The sequence below is a fragment of the Tarenaya hassleriana genome, unplaced genomic scaffold, assembly GCF_000463585.1.
Source record: "Tarenaya hassleriana unplaced genomic scaffold, ASM46358v1 Cleome300, whole genome shotgun sequence".
NCBI classification, from domain to species: Eukaryota; Viridiplantae; Streptophyta; class Magnoliopsida; order Brassicales; family Cleomaceae; genus Tarenaya; species Tarenaya hassleriana.
In genome coordinates, this window is record NW_010966179.1 from 36,684 (window position 1) to 50,700 (window position 14,017).

At 41.3% G+C, this 14,017-nt stretch overlaps 2 protein-coding genes across 3 annotated transcripts; one reads left to right on the top strand and one right to left on the bottom strand.

Annotated features, from left to right (window-relative positions):
- The first annotated feature begins 4,364 nt into the window (after positions 1 to 4,364).
- On the top strand, positions 4,365 to 5,972 carry LOC104820464 (B-cell receptor-associated protein 31). 2 transcript variants are annotated; one of them, XM_010550907.2, is made up of 3 exons: positions 4,366 to 4,472; positions 4,594 to 4,895; positions 5,467 to 5,972. In XM_010550907.2, the coding sequence occupies exons 2-3, from the start codon at positions 4,613 to 4,615 to the stop codon at positions 5,838 to 5,840; spliced, it is 657 nt and encodes a 218-aa protein (XP_010549209.1). In that variant the 5' UTR covers positions 4,366 to 4,472; positions 4,594 to 4,612; the 3' UTR covers positions 5,841 to 5,972. The 2 variants fall into 2 exon arrangements, with proteins under 2 accessions (XP_010549208.1, XP_010549209.1); XM_010550906.2 differs by having other exon boundaries at positions 4,365 to 4,895.
- A 4,703-nt stretch (positions 5,973 to 10,675) lies between these two features.
- Positions 10,676 to 11,651, bottom strand: LOC104820466 (putative ethylene-responsive transcription factor ERF121). Its single transcript, XM_019203316.1, has 2 exons — positions 11,386 to 11,651; positions 10,676 to 10,999 (listed from the first exon to the last, which is right to left on the bottom strand). Exons 1-2 carry the CDS (start codon positions 11,620 to 11,622, stop codon positions 10,706 to 10,708), a joined length of 531 nt encoding a protein of 176 aa, XP_019058861.1. The 5' UTR covers positions 11,623 to 11,651; the 3' UTR covers positions 10,676 to 10,705.
- Positions 11,652 to 14,017: the final 2,366 nt, after the last annotated feature.

Here is a 14,017-nt window from a genome sequence, read left to right on the forward strand (position 1 = left end):
AAAAGAAAAAAAAGGAGAAGAAAAATAAAACCCTAAGCCTCCAAAAACCTTGCACACAAGAGAGATCGAGATCTCTAGTCCTAGCAGACAAGTTCCAAGGTGTTGGAATCCATCCCGACGTGTGGATACGTGTAGAGGGCGAGGTAATTTCCTGCCTTTCGTGATCAGACGTGTTCTTCGATTGATACAGGCCCCGGATCGATTGAGGTAAGCGTTCTAACGTTTCTATGATTCAATAGTAGCATGGTTCTAGGGTTTCATTAAAATTTTTGTTTTATATCCGCTGCGCAAACCCTAGAATCGATCTCTTAGGAATTAGATTCGCTCATGAGATCCCAGGAAACCCCAACATCGTGTCCCACTACGGCACACGATCGGGTCATTTCGCCAAGACGAGAGTAACATCGAAGGTCCACCCGATCGTGTCACCCTGTACTCACATGATCGGGTCAAGTCGCGAAAACCTGATTCTACATCAATAATCCCACACGATCGTGTCTCCTCTACTCACATGATCGTGTCATTTACGAGATTTTTCGGGAATATTTCCAAATCTGGCCAGAAAAGAAAGACTGAACTAGGTCAAGCCACCAAGGAGGGGGCATTCAGACTTGGACGGAGGAGAGACTTAGAGCACACCAGAAAAGGGGGAGATTATCAAGAAGCAAGAGATCGGAGTAGAAGACGGAGATCACGAAACCAAGAAAATCGACTAAGAGTTTCTTCCTTATTCTATTTTACGATGTTTTGTTGTAGTGATATGAACACCGTCAACTCGATGTTTAACGAGTAGTTCCATAGCTGTAGGTTAGGGATTTGCTTTTTAGGGATCTTTGGTTTTTAATTCCAGACTTTTTGGATTTGTTTATTCTATTCAGTTTATTGAGTTGATCTTAATGTGTTTGATCTCGTTTGCCACTTGGTTGAATGAACTTAGGATTTTAATTCACATAAACATATGGGATTATAACCTAGAAATAACTCAATAAATAGGACAGATATCACATCGGGAGATGGGTATTTATCTAGAAATCATGATAGCATTCGTTCATGCATTCACAGTTTTAGACTTCAGGTTGCAGACAAAGTATGCAACCTCAGATTCTTCGCCTTCTGAATCCGGTTTCTTTGGTTCTTCATGCTGTTGTGTACCCCTGCCTCCGCTACTTCTTCTGCTCCTTCCTCTCCCCTTTCCCATTCTTCCTCTACCTCTGACAAGTGTCTTGCAACGTTTATTCTTTGCAGGGGGTTCACTCGATTCTGGTTCAACATATGAACTTCTTTTTGCCGGTCCTTGTCTTTGTTTTCTTTTCAAAGGAAATTTGAGTGGTGAAGTTTCAGAGCTAGAGTTACCTTCACGGTACCAGACGTTGGGACTGCATGAGGAACTTCCTTTGGGGTTTCAGATGGGGCTATGTCATCCTAGCTTTCTATTGGGGTTTCAGAAGGTTTTGGGAGATTCAAATCAACAATCCCAGCCTCTAAACCTTCCTCACAAGCTTGAGGGAGATCCACATCAACATTCTCACCCTTAGAACCCTCGTCACAAGCTTGAGGCAGATCCACATCAGCATTCCCACCCTTAGAACCCTCGTCACAAGCTTGAGGTAGATCCACATCAGCAATCCCACCCTTACAACCCTCGTCACAAGCTTGAGGGATATCCACATCAGCATTATCAGCCTTAGAACCCTGCTCAGAAGCTTGAGGGAGATCCACATCATCATTCGCAGTCTTGTCACCTTTCTCAACAGCTTCACGAAGATCCACATCAACATTCCCAGTTTGAGGGACATGCATAAAAACATCCGCTCCTCCAGCATGGTCTTTAGAAATTGCAGTGTTCCCCCACACATCATCATTCCTAGGTTGCACTCTATACGAAGAGTTCGCAGAGAAATGACCAGACTATTTCAGAATATCTTTCAGACAAGCAATTAACCTCGTCTTAGATGCTTAGATCGCTTGACCCATGTGATCAATGATCCTGGCCTTGGATGCTTTGATATCCTGCTTAATGAACTTCTCTAATGCATCCACTCTTGAAACTGCCGATCCTCGCATTCTTGGAGGTTCACCCTCAACCTGAGTCTCTTCTTCTTGAATTTCTTCTTGTTCTTTTCTACTTCTTCATCATCATCTTCTTCAACTATCTTAGTTTTCCCTTTTTCAAAGAAGCTCTGCATCTGGCATCAAGCTCACGAATGCTATCCCAACAGATGCTTTGCGGATTAAACTGCAAATGTTGCATCCATACACTTATCTTTGGATCACTACTTCCCTTGTAATCCTCCAGATCATACAGAAGTGCTTCTTCATCCTTTCCCACTTGTAGAATACTTTTAATACCCTGAAATAAAAAAAATATCACTTTTGACCCGTGTGACCCATGTGACTCATGTGACCCGTGACCCATGTGACCCGTGATCCATGTGATCCATGTGACCCGTGACCCGTGACCCGTACCTGTGATTCAATTCCAATCTTTTCCATTACAGCAAGGAAGGTCCATCTAAGCCCGAGTTTGATTACCCTCTTGCACATTCTAGGACAGTTTGGGTCTGCACCTGAAACATCTATGTACCACCCGTTGACACCCAAGCTTTCAATGCACTCAAAAGGCAGCAACTACAACATAAAAAAAACTAATCAAATCAATCCAACTTTCAAATAATTTCCTCGTAATTTAATGAATAACTTACCATCAAAGGGATTATAAACCCCGGGCAATGCCATTTTGTCTTTGGTTACGCACCGAGACTCTTTCGCACTTGATCAACTATTCGATCAAAAGTGTATCGACCCCATAGAAATCATTCACAGAAACGTAAATCATCAACCATGTCGAACAAATCATGGTTGATTTGTTCGGATGACAGGGCATGATCCAAGATTCTGGCCATCAAGCAGAGAATAGCCAATCTCTTACGATCTGCTGCCCTCTGGGTTGGTATATATCTCAATTTCTCCACCACATCATTCAAACAAACATTCTTACGTCCAAAAGTCTTTTTCCTGAACTCACTCTTTTTGAAGCTCTCTCATTCTTCTGGATATTTCCCACACTTCAAACCACATATAAGTGTGTGCTCAATGATTGAGTACCTCACGGGCACACCATTGAGCACGAACCACAATTCCTTCTCATCTTCCACTTTAACAGAGCGGTTAATGAGAACTCCCGCAGGCGCCATCTTTAACTGTGGATCCCATTGTGCGTGGAATAGATGTTGGAACTGTGATTCTTTCTCGAAGTACGTCCATTCATCCTATGTCAGTACTTCTTTAAGCGTCTTCAGTGTCTCATAGGGATAACACTTCGTATTGATCTTCAAATAAAACTGAATGTCTTCGAATTTGTAGACAAATGGAAGCTGCAAAATAAAATAATTGTTCGTCATTGTGATCTTTGTGACCTGGGACCTGAGACCCGTGGCTCATGTGACCTATGTGACATGTGACCCGTGTGACTCGTGTGCGGTGTTGTGAGTTATATTATATTATTACTATATAAATCTCTGTGATCCATGTGACATGTGACCCACATGACCTTGCGACTTAGAAAATCATTAAACTTGCCAAGGTATTCCGAAATCTCACACCCACACTCTAACTTTCTATTTCGAATTCTTAAAACCCAAATTATATATTTCAAAACACAAAACCCTAACTTTATATTTAGAAATCCCAAAACTTTAATTTTCAATTTCGAAATCCCTAAACCCTAAATTTCTACTTTGAAATCCCAAATCATCCAACAAGTTTAATGATTTTACTCCAGGATCAGGTCATAGAAGAAAAAAACGGAGAAGAAGATATAGACAAACCTCCTGTTTCTAATGGGAGATCTTTGTCCGACGATGACGGCGATGAACCGGCCTGAGACGCAGATGAAGACGAAACAGAAGGCACATGTGTTCTTGGATCCATGGGTGTTTGATTTTTCACACAAATCACAAGAGAGATACCGAAATTGTAAGGAAAATGACCTCACTTTTCTGAAAATCCCGGAAGAGAAATCGCGCAAGAGAGAGAGAGAGAGTTTTCGAAATGCTGCAAGAGAGAGAGATCGGGTTGCAAGAGAGAGTGAGAGTTTACCGAGGGAGAGAGAGAGCGTTTTTTTTTAATTCTTAAAAAGTTAGTCGTTTTTTAATCGAAAAGGTATGGTTCTTTTCGTCTATAGCTTATTTTAGTTTTTATTTTTTTTAGATTTATTTTTTGAGGGTAGACTATGAAGTAAGAATAACATTTTAAGGGCATTTCTGCTTATATTCCCCAATAAACAAATACTAAGCGATAAAAAAATAAGCTTAGATTATATTATATGTATAACAAATGAAATAAAAGACAAAATTCCTTTTTTGTCTTGAACACGAAGTGCTGACCGAAAGAGGAAAATCAAAGGCTTTTGAATTGAAGTTCTTTCTCCACCTTATTGGCCCACACGTCTCAGATCCTCTCCGGAATTCTGTGTTCGAGAGAATCCCATCCCACCCATGCTATTCAATTTCCTCGAATTTCTTTCTTTCGATTCAATCTAGGGTTTTTTTCTTCCTTTGGTTCTTCTAATCTGGGAAAGTATCTTCGATCTAGGTTTTGATCCGGAACAACGATGATTCAGCTCCTGTACACAGTGATCTTCGCCGAAGTTGCGTTAATCATGACGCTTCTCTTCAAGACGCCTCTTCGGAAGCTTGTGATCATGACGCTCGATCGGATCAAGCGTGGTCGCGGACCCGTCGTCGTCAAAACCATCGCCACCACCGTCTTCGTCGTCCTTTTGTCCAGCGTTTACAGTATCCTCAAGATCCAGCGAGGATCCGTGGAATCTGGCGTCCTCAGTCCCACCGATCAGATCCTCATGGCGAAACACATGCTCGAAGCTTCTCTAATGGGTATTGTTCTAATCGTCTTCTCGGTCTCTGTATTTTTAACTTCCGATTTTGAATCGTTTAACGGGTTGATCGAATTCATGTTCTTCGGTAATGGGTCGGGATTATTGAGGAATGTAGGAGTCTGATCCTTCGTAGTTCCCTGATGTTGATGTCTAATGCTCTCATAGAAGTTCGATTCCTAAGATGCAAACATGGGAAAATCTTCGTGTTCGTCGGAATCGTCATATCCTTTGCAATTCTAAAATTTGTTCGTCTGATTTCAAACTTTGCGTCCGTATGTTCTTGTTGCCCTGTGATTTGTCTGATAGAATAATTGAGAATTGAAATGCTGTTTCTGGTTTGGTCGCGTTCATAGCTTATACGGGATCGCTTTCTGTCCTGTTTTAGCTGAAACCCGTTTATGGATGTTTGTTGAAACACGATATCCGAATCAATGTTTTGATCTTATACTTGAGATCATTGTCATTCACAATGTAGGGTTTCATGAAACTCAAAGATGGAGTTCGTTTCCATCATCTGTGGTGTAACATTTCTTTGTTGCGCTTGATCGATTGTGACTTCGTAATTGCAGGATTCGTGCTCTTTCTCTCTCTGATGATTGACCGGCTCCACCATTACATCAGAGAACTCCGCTTGCTGAGGAAGACAATGGAAACTGCAAAGAAACAAAACCGGGGTTTCGAGGATGGGAAAAACGCAAGCGCTGAGGAAGTCAAAGCCCTCGGGGAGGAAGTTGCGGCGTTAAAGGCGAAGATAAAGAGATTGGAGTCTGAATGCGAAACGAAAGGAAAAGAGCTGAAATCCGCTCAAGCCGAAACAGAGGCTCTGAGAAAGCAAGCGGACGGGTTCCTTCTGGAGTATGACAGGCTTCTTGAGGACAACCAAAATCTCAGGAACCAGTTGGAGTCGATCGACCAGGGCCCGGGTGGAAAGAAGACAATGTGAGAGGAGGGAACATTTTGTGAAATGAAGCAAACACCAAGGTTAAAGTTACATGTAATATCTCATGTAGAGCAATGTTGAATGAAGAGGTTTGATCCTTCTTCGACCTCGACTCTTTACAAAGTTTTGAGTTTATCAGCGGAATATCAAGAATTCGTCTGAAATGTCACCTCAATTTCAACAGTACGTCTTGGAAAATAAAGATCAAACTACCTTTAATAAATGACATCTTATATATAAATAAAGAGGTTTAAAGTATATATCATACAGAGATTTTCTTAATTTTCATTGGTTCGATGTCACGCAATTTATCCCGCTCATCGTGTCACATATAACCCTCAACGTCACTTCACACTCTCACCATGGTTTGTCTTTTTTAGTGCTTCATACAAGTTCGGTTCACTTCCCGGTCCGTTGGGCGGGGCCCGTTTGCTCCATGATGGTTCCTCTGTCGAATTCCATTTGTTCCTGTTTATTTATGTCAGCGAGTCGATCGTGATCTTAATGGGCCGTTCTTGGGCCGAGCAAAATTCGGACACGATCGGTCGATCGTGGGTTTAGAATGATCGATCGATTCGTCCCTCGATGATCGGTCGCGGGTTGTCTCCTTCAATTTTTCCTGAGTTGAACTATCGTGCCATCGTCGTAACGCGATGGATGGATCGCGCGTCACGATCGATCGTCTCGTCTGTTCAGACGAAATTCTCTGATTTCTTTGCCGATTTCATCCAATTTTTCTTCCATTTTCATCCTCAACTTCAACCCAACATTCCTAAACCCATAAATTATCTAAAAACACCAACTTCTACCATTAGACGGTGAGAAAGAAATAACCGAAACCAAACCGAACCACTCACCATTTCCCGACGATGCTTCTGGCGGTGTGGACGGTGGCCGTGTGAAGGGTCTGATGGTGTTGCTCGAAGTTGGTGGAAGCTCCGATTGGATTCCTCCGGTGACCGGAACCGCATGGGCAATGTCTCTCTCTCCTTCTCTCCCACTCGTGTCTGTGGGATTTTCGTCGAACGTATTCGAGAGAGAAAGAACGAAGACTTGTTTTAAGCTAAAGGAGCTAGGATCGTGTGGAGCTGTTTGAGGGACACGAGTGGCGTGATTTGGGTGATTTCCGTGGAAATTTTCGCCCAGTGGCGGTTTCAGTCCATCACGATTGCGCCATCTGATGGCCGATCGGTCGATCGTGTTTGCATCAACGATCGCGCCACCGTTAGTAACGGTCGATCGTGACCTGTTTCACGATCGAGCGATCGCCTCCGATCGATCGTGTTTCTTCTTCCATAATTCCTTTTGTCATTTTTGATCGTTTCTATGTCAATTCGATCCATTTTATCCTAGAAAATAAATTAAATAATCTTTTCCGGGATCGAAGTATTATAAATCTTCCCTTTAAAATGAATTTGTCCTCGAATTCGGAATTGCAAGATCGAATGAAGTTTCATATTATGAAAAAAAAAACAGTAATTTTTTTTGTCAAATTGAAAAAAGTTTAGTGTTTGTTTCCAGATTTTTCCCGGTGAAATTCAATTTAGAAGTTAATTCTGAATGATCCCAACTATACTATGTATATTCCTTTTATAATATTATTATTTTCATTGAACGATTCTTTCGAGAATCTCTCTAGGCTTTTCATGGGTGATATACCCTTGTCTCTCTCCATTTCTTTATCCGCCACGATCCAGCCACAACTATCGAACAGAGCCACATTTTGATGCGTCTCTCCACCGATCGTAACCTTTCTTCAACGCTGGAGACCCAAGAGACTGCCCGAGATGGCAGAAGAAGATTACCGGTGGAGAACCCTCACGGGTAAAATCCAAGTGTTCTTCTCTGATCTGTTGGTTATTGTGAATTCCTCTCAAAGAGTAAGTCTAACACCTCACTCTTCGTACAAATACACTAATCAATATAGTCACATATGACCCACACAAATACATTATCACACCCTTGTCTTTGGCGTATTCCTCTCAGAGAGATTCTCTCTCTCTTTCCTTTGAATACACAAAAATACTCACACATAAAAGACAAAGAGAACAATAATAAACAAACTGCAACTCTCTATAATTTTTCTGCAACATAATATACATATGCACGAAATGTAACTGTGCAAATAGTTACTCACCCACTAAAACATTAAACTACATTTAAAACTTCCATAAAAATGCAATACGTAACATAAACCAACTAATACACATAAACCATATAATATAAAATACATGCAAAGTCTTCTAAACATAATTTGAGCCACAAATACTAACAAACTCCTCCTTGGCTCAAAATCCTTCAGAAACACCAATCAATAGAGCAATCAAAAGAGTTATTCCTCTTCTTTTTCTTCAACCATATTTGCTTCAACTTCAACATTCTCTGTGTTCTTTTCTTTGCAAATCTTCTCAACATGTCCCATTTTACCGCATTTCCTGCATTTAACATCAGGTCTTTTCCAACATCTCCAATATGGATGACCTTTCTTACCACAATGCTTGCACGGTTTAATGGATTGCTCACCAAATTTTTCATTTCCTGCAGAATTTATTCTTCCTTTTGCTATTAAAGCACCTTCCACCGAATCCTCCTTTCTCATAAGCCTTCTTTGTTCTTGTGCTTGAAGGGCACTAAGAACCTCTCAGAGCTTGATTTTTGACATATCTTTAGTGTTTTCCAAAGATGTCACCGTTGCTTCAAACTTTTCCGGTATAGAAACTAGAATTTTTTGCACAATCTTAACATCTTCAACTTTAGTGCCAATAATTCTTACCTTGTTGATTATATCGACAAGACGATCAACATAATCTTTTACTGACTCTCTTCCCTTCATTTGTTGTCGCTCAAACTCTCGCAACAAATTCATGACTTTCATTTCGTTGATTTTTTCGTCCCCTTCATACTCCTTCTTCAAGAAATCCACATCTCTTTGGCATATTGCAACCCCATGATCTTCGTGAAGATTGACGGTAACACTGCCGAGAAGATGCAAGACATGGCCTTTGCTTTACTCGCCATTCTCTCCTTGTACAGCTTTATTTGATTCGATGTAGGATTAGCACCCAACGGAGTAACTTCATAGTCCTCTTCTACGGCTTCCCACAGATCCGAGCCCTTCAAAAACGCTTTCATCTTCACAAACCAGACTTGGTAATTCTCACCATCAAACACCGGAACGGGAAGAGTTACACCAACACCAGCAGTGATTGCGACTTCTGGCTACTATGGATGATTGAAAAAATGATTGGTGGAATCACAATCGCAACAAAACGTTAATAGTCTAATCACAACTAAAAAGTTGCGTTATGATAATGGTTTTGCAACGTTTTTTTTAAATGACCAAAATATCCCTAATATTAATTAATATAAATACACATGTATATTATATATAAATACATTCACATACATATAGATACAATACATATATATACATATATACATATATATATATATATGCATATATATACATATATATATATATATTCATATATATACACACATATATATACAAACAAACACATATACATACATATATATGTATATATATATTCGCAATAGTCACCAACAACAGTTTTTTTATTAGTCAATACCAATCACCTTGAATCATCAACAAACATATCATAAACGTTCACGGCGATTGCGATTCCATCAATCAATAACTCAGATGATCTGGTATTTGTGACACCTGCAACTTGTATCCCACAATACGGGTTGTGCCACATGGACAATTAAAACAAAACACAATTCCAAAAATCTGCGGCTACTGCTGCTCACGATCTGAAACGTTGCGTAACAACGTCCTAAGTTAATTGCTTAGAGAGTGAACTCGAGCATAACCCGGAGTTCTATTCTCATTTAATCAAGGAAAGCAATACATATATACGCTAATAATCTAACAGGTATGAATCGAAACATGGAATCACAAGTATCACATCAGCAATCACAATCAAGTCCGTACGACAAGTCACAAGACGTAGTCCGTCAAATCTCTACTTAGTTTATTTGACTAATAACGTTTACACGTTACATATATAGGTGCTTATGTTTTTTTTTATAATCAGGATGGTTCTCCGGGTCTTCGACCCGACTACATTCACCCTAGGTCCGGAATCAGTCTTTGTATATGGACCATTGTAGTCCAGAAATTATATTTCTCTCCACCAATGGAATCGAACTCAGAATCTTGAGGATTTTCGATTAGAGTACAGAGAATTATATATATATATATATATATATATATATTAAAAAAAATTTCTGGATTGTTACAGTATCACAATAATTTATTTCTTATATGGCCTTCTCGAGTTTCAAGTTTGGTTCTAGAATTGAGCTGATTTGTGATGGATTCCAAGAAAGTCTCAATTGAGGAGCTGACGTGGATTTATGAAATGTGAGTTTCATGGGGTTTTGAAGGTTATATTTGTAATTTCAAACTTGAGATCGTTAGTTTAAATTTTGAAGCATTTAAGTTGAGAGAGAGAGAAAAAGAAACATGTTTTTCCAAAAGTTCGCAACGGATTCTTTTAACTAGGGATATTTTTGTTGTTTTTTTTTTAAAAAAAAAATTGGATTTGAAGTACATGTATTATTTTAGGGATAGTTTTGATATATTTCCGTTTCAAGGTCATACCAAAAAAAAAATTCCGCTTTAAGGGTATGTTTGTAATTTCGGACTTGGGGTCAGTGTTGAATAACGGAAAAGGCCAGTTTCGACTCTGCGATATAAAATAGGGGAGCTCACGATGCATTCTGTGTGAGTTTCATGGGTGTTTTTCTCTCCAGTTAAATTCGCAAAATCCGATCGAATCAGCAGCACGACACATCACCAAAACTCTTACACAACAACAAATGAAGGGAGAACGATTGATTTACTCCGTTACTGACTCCATCCCGAGCAAACTCCTCATCTCTTCCTCGTCGAATATCTCCGACCACAAATCTTCCTCGTCTCCTCCTCCTCTGCCGCCACCGTTCATCTCGGGTTGCCTGCCTCTGCCGCGCTTTTCCAACACGCTCGCGGCCTCGTTGTACGCACGTGCCGCTATCTCCGCCGTCGGGAAAGTCCCCAACCACCTCCGAACTCTTGCTTGTGGGTCCCATATCTCCGCCGCCCATTTCCCCGATGGCCTCCGCCTCACTCCTTTGTACTTCTTCATCTTCTCCTGTATATACAACCACAGGTGTTCAGAATTAGGGTTTCGACCGATTAGCGCTCTCTTATTTTTCTCTTGATGAAAGAAGAACGGAGTGTGTGTATATATATATTTGATGGAGTGAACATATAAAAGATATATACTTTGATGGATATACACAATTATGGTTACCTTAACTTGTAAATTTTATTTAATTGCTTTCTCATATATGGTAAGTAGAGCTTGGTTGACTCTTGATGATATTAACCATTTGTTTATATAGAATTAGTAAGCCTACTATACATACATACATACATACATACATACATACATACATACATACTTCATATTGATGGACAAATACATATACATTCAAATCGAATAGAACACTCACTATAAAAGAGAAAGTAACGTACACATGTTCTTCTCCTAATGACATATTGCGGGCCGAAAGCGCAGCTGCCATAGCAATGGGCGTGGCAGAGCGGGCAAGGGCCGTGGTCGGGGACCGGAAACATTTCTCCGGCCGTAAAAATTGGTGCTGACGTGTCACCTCCGGTGGTCTCTGCCGATATCACCTTCCGAAGGGCAGAGACTATGATCTCATGCTCTTGGTCTCTCGTCATCGGAGATGGAGAAGCTGAAGATCCCATTTTCTTCAAAAGCAAGAAGAAGAGCGGGAGCAAAGAAGAAAACCCAAGATTTGAAAAATACAAATAAAAGCGTTTATTATATAGACAGATATGTAATGGCCGCGTAAGTCAACGCCAAGTCCGTATGTTTCAATCCAAACATGTCCGTACGAATATAGATGCATTTGGACAGCTTGGAATTTTACACGCGCCGACGCGCCCAATCTTGATGTTGAGTTGTATTCTTTGTTTTTTTTTGGGTAGATGAATTGTATTCTTTCATTTCCTGGGCCAAATGTGTTGAACCAATGTGGACGTCTTATGAAGCCAACTAAGTTATAAACGAAGCATGATTCAACAAGATTAAAAAAAAAAAAGATTTCAGCATGCATTCACAATCAAGAGTGTGATTGATTCAATCACGATTCTTTCCATACTTAGCTCTACGCTGTCTCTCTCTTTCCTTGTTTGTATAGGAAATGATTTATTTTCCTTTTCCCTTCTAAGTACAGGTTAGGAACATATTTTATTTTCCTCCTTTTTTTTGTCTTATTTTTCTATTTAAGTCCTTGTATATTATTTTGCAAAATCATCAAGAAATAAATTTTTTACCTGTAAATTATATTTAAAAAAATTATAGAGTAATGTTTCTTGATATCTTGCCAGTTAAATTCAGGAGAAGCAGAAAATCCAGGTGTAAATTGAGAGTAACAAATTCGTCAAGCTTACAGCAACTCCAAATATCAAAGCCATAGAAGTCCACGACAGGCGGCGACTGGCGAACCCTAGGGCGACACATGCCTTCCTCTGAAGACTCCGCGACGAGTTCCCTGCTGGCCGGCGGGCCAGCCAGTGAGCAGCATCCCCAGCAACATCTCGCCAAATGGCAAAGAAAAAGAAATCCCCTTCCTCAAAAGCTCCTCGTCGAGCAAAATCTGCACCGCCCACCCCTGTCGGAGCTAATACTCCACCGTCTCCCCCCTCTTCATCCCCACTAGTGCTTCCTCCACCTCATCCCTCTCCTCCTCAGACCTCCCCCTCCCAGATCCCCAACCCTAGCACTATCGCAGCCCCCCCCCCCCCCCCCCCCCCCCATTGACCCACGGATCCCAAATTCCTCCAGCTCAGTTAACACCGGCCCGAATCCCCCTCTTTTTACCCCAGATTTTCTCCAACCACATGATTTTCCTCCGTTACCTAGCTCACAGAAACCGCTCATCACCTCTTCCATCACTCCATCCCAACCGTGCGGGCAAGGCACCCTCCCTGCTAAGGAAAGCACCCCCCATCCTCCCCATTCTAGCCCCCAATTTCCGTGGGCTAAGAGGCTAAGGCCACGGCCTGCATCCCGCAATCTGTCGAGGATCGCAGCCCCAACTTACACGAATGATGGAATTCCCAGAATTCGTGTTCCGAGCTCAGTCTTTTTGGAAGCTTCCAAAGTTTGGGAAGGCTATCTCATCTGTCAGTTTTACGGCATGGCCCCTTCTGCTTCTAAGGTCTTTCAAGCTCTCAACCCCATATGGGGTAAACGAGGGAAGCTGATTGTACGCAGAGTTAGCAACTCCGCATGTCTTGTTCACATCCCAGATTTGGCCACTAGAGAATGGGTTTTGGAGGTGGGCATATGGCGCGTCGCAGACGTTATGTTCATGCTTTCTGAGTGGACCCATGTTGCTACTCTTCGGAAGCCTGTTCTGAGCTCTGCCCCGATATGGGTCACCCCCAAGCACATCCCGGCTGAGATGTACTCCCTCAAAGGTATTAGTTACATCGCATCAGGCATTGGTGAACCCTTACATACGGATAAAATGCGACTTGACCCCTTACACATCGGGGAAGCCCGAGTCAAGATTGAAGTCCAGTTAGGAGGCCCTTTTCTGCAAACTGTTGAAATTGAAGACGACAGTGGCGAGGTCATCAGAATCCAGGTTGAATACGTCTGGCTCCCTCTTCGGTGTTCACAATGTAACGACTTTGACCACAAACCACCTCACTGTCCGGGCATAGTCCAGCCTAGTGGCACTATGGTACCGACCACTTCCAAATCTTTGAACCAGACTACCATGACCCAGAATCCTATAAATCCCTTACCCAAAACTCCCCAAGAGGCTGCTGTTGGGTTTCCTGGGATCTCATAAGCGAATCCTATTCCTAAGAGATCAATTCTAGGGTTTGCGCAGCGGATGTAAAACAAAAATTTTGATAAAACCCTAAAACCTATCATGCATGATCTTGTAGAAAACGATAGAACGCTTACCTCAATCGATCCGGGGCCTGTATCAATTGATATGTGTTGGTTTAGTGCTCTATGATGTACTGATTATGAGCTTTGTTCAGATACATTCGATGTATTGATACTTTCTATATGTTTTTTTATGAGAGTATCTTGTTCATTACATGTTCCTGCATGCTA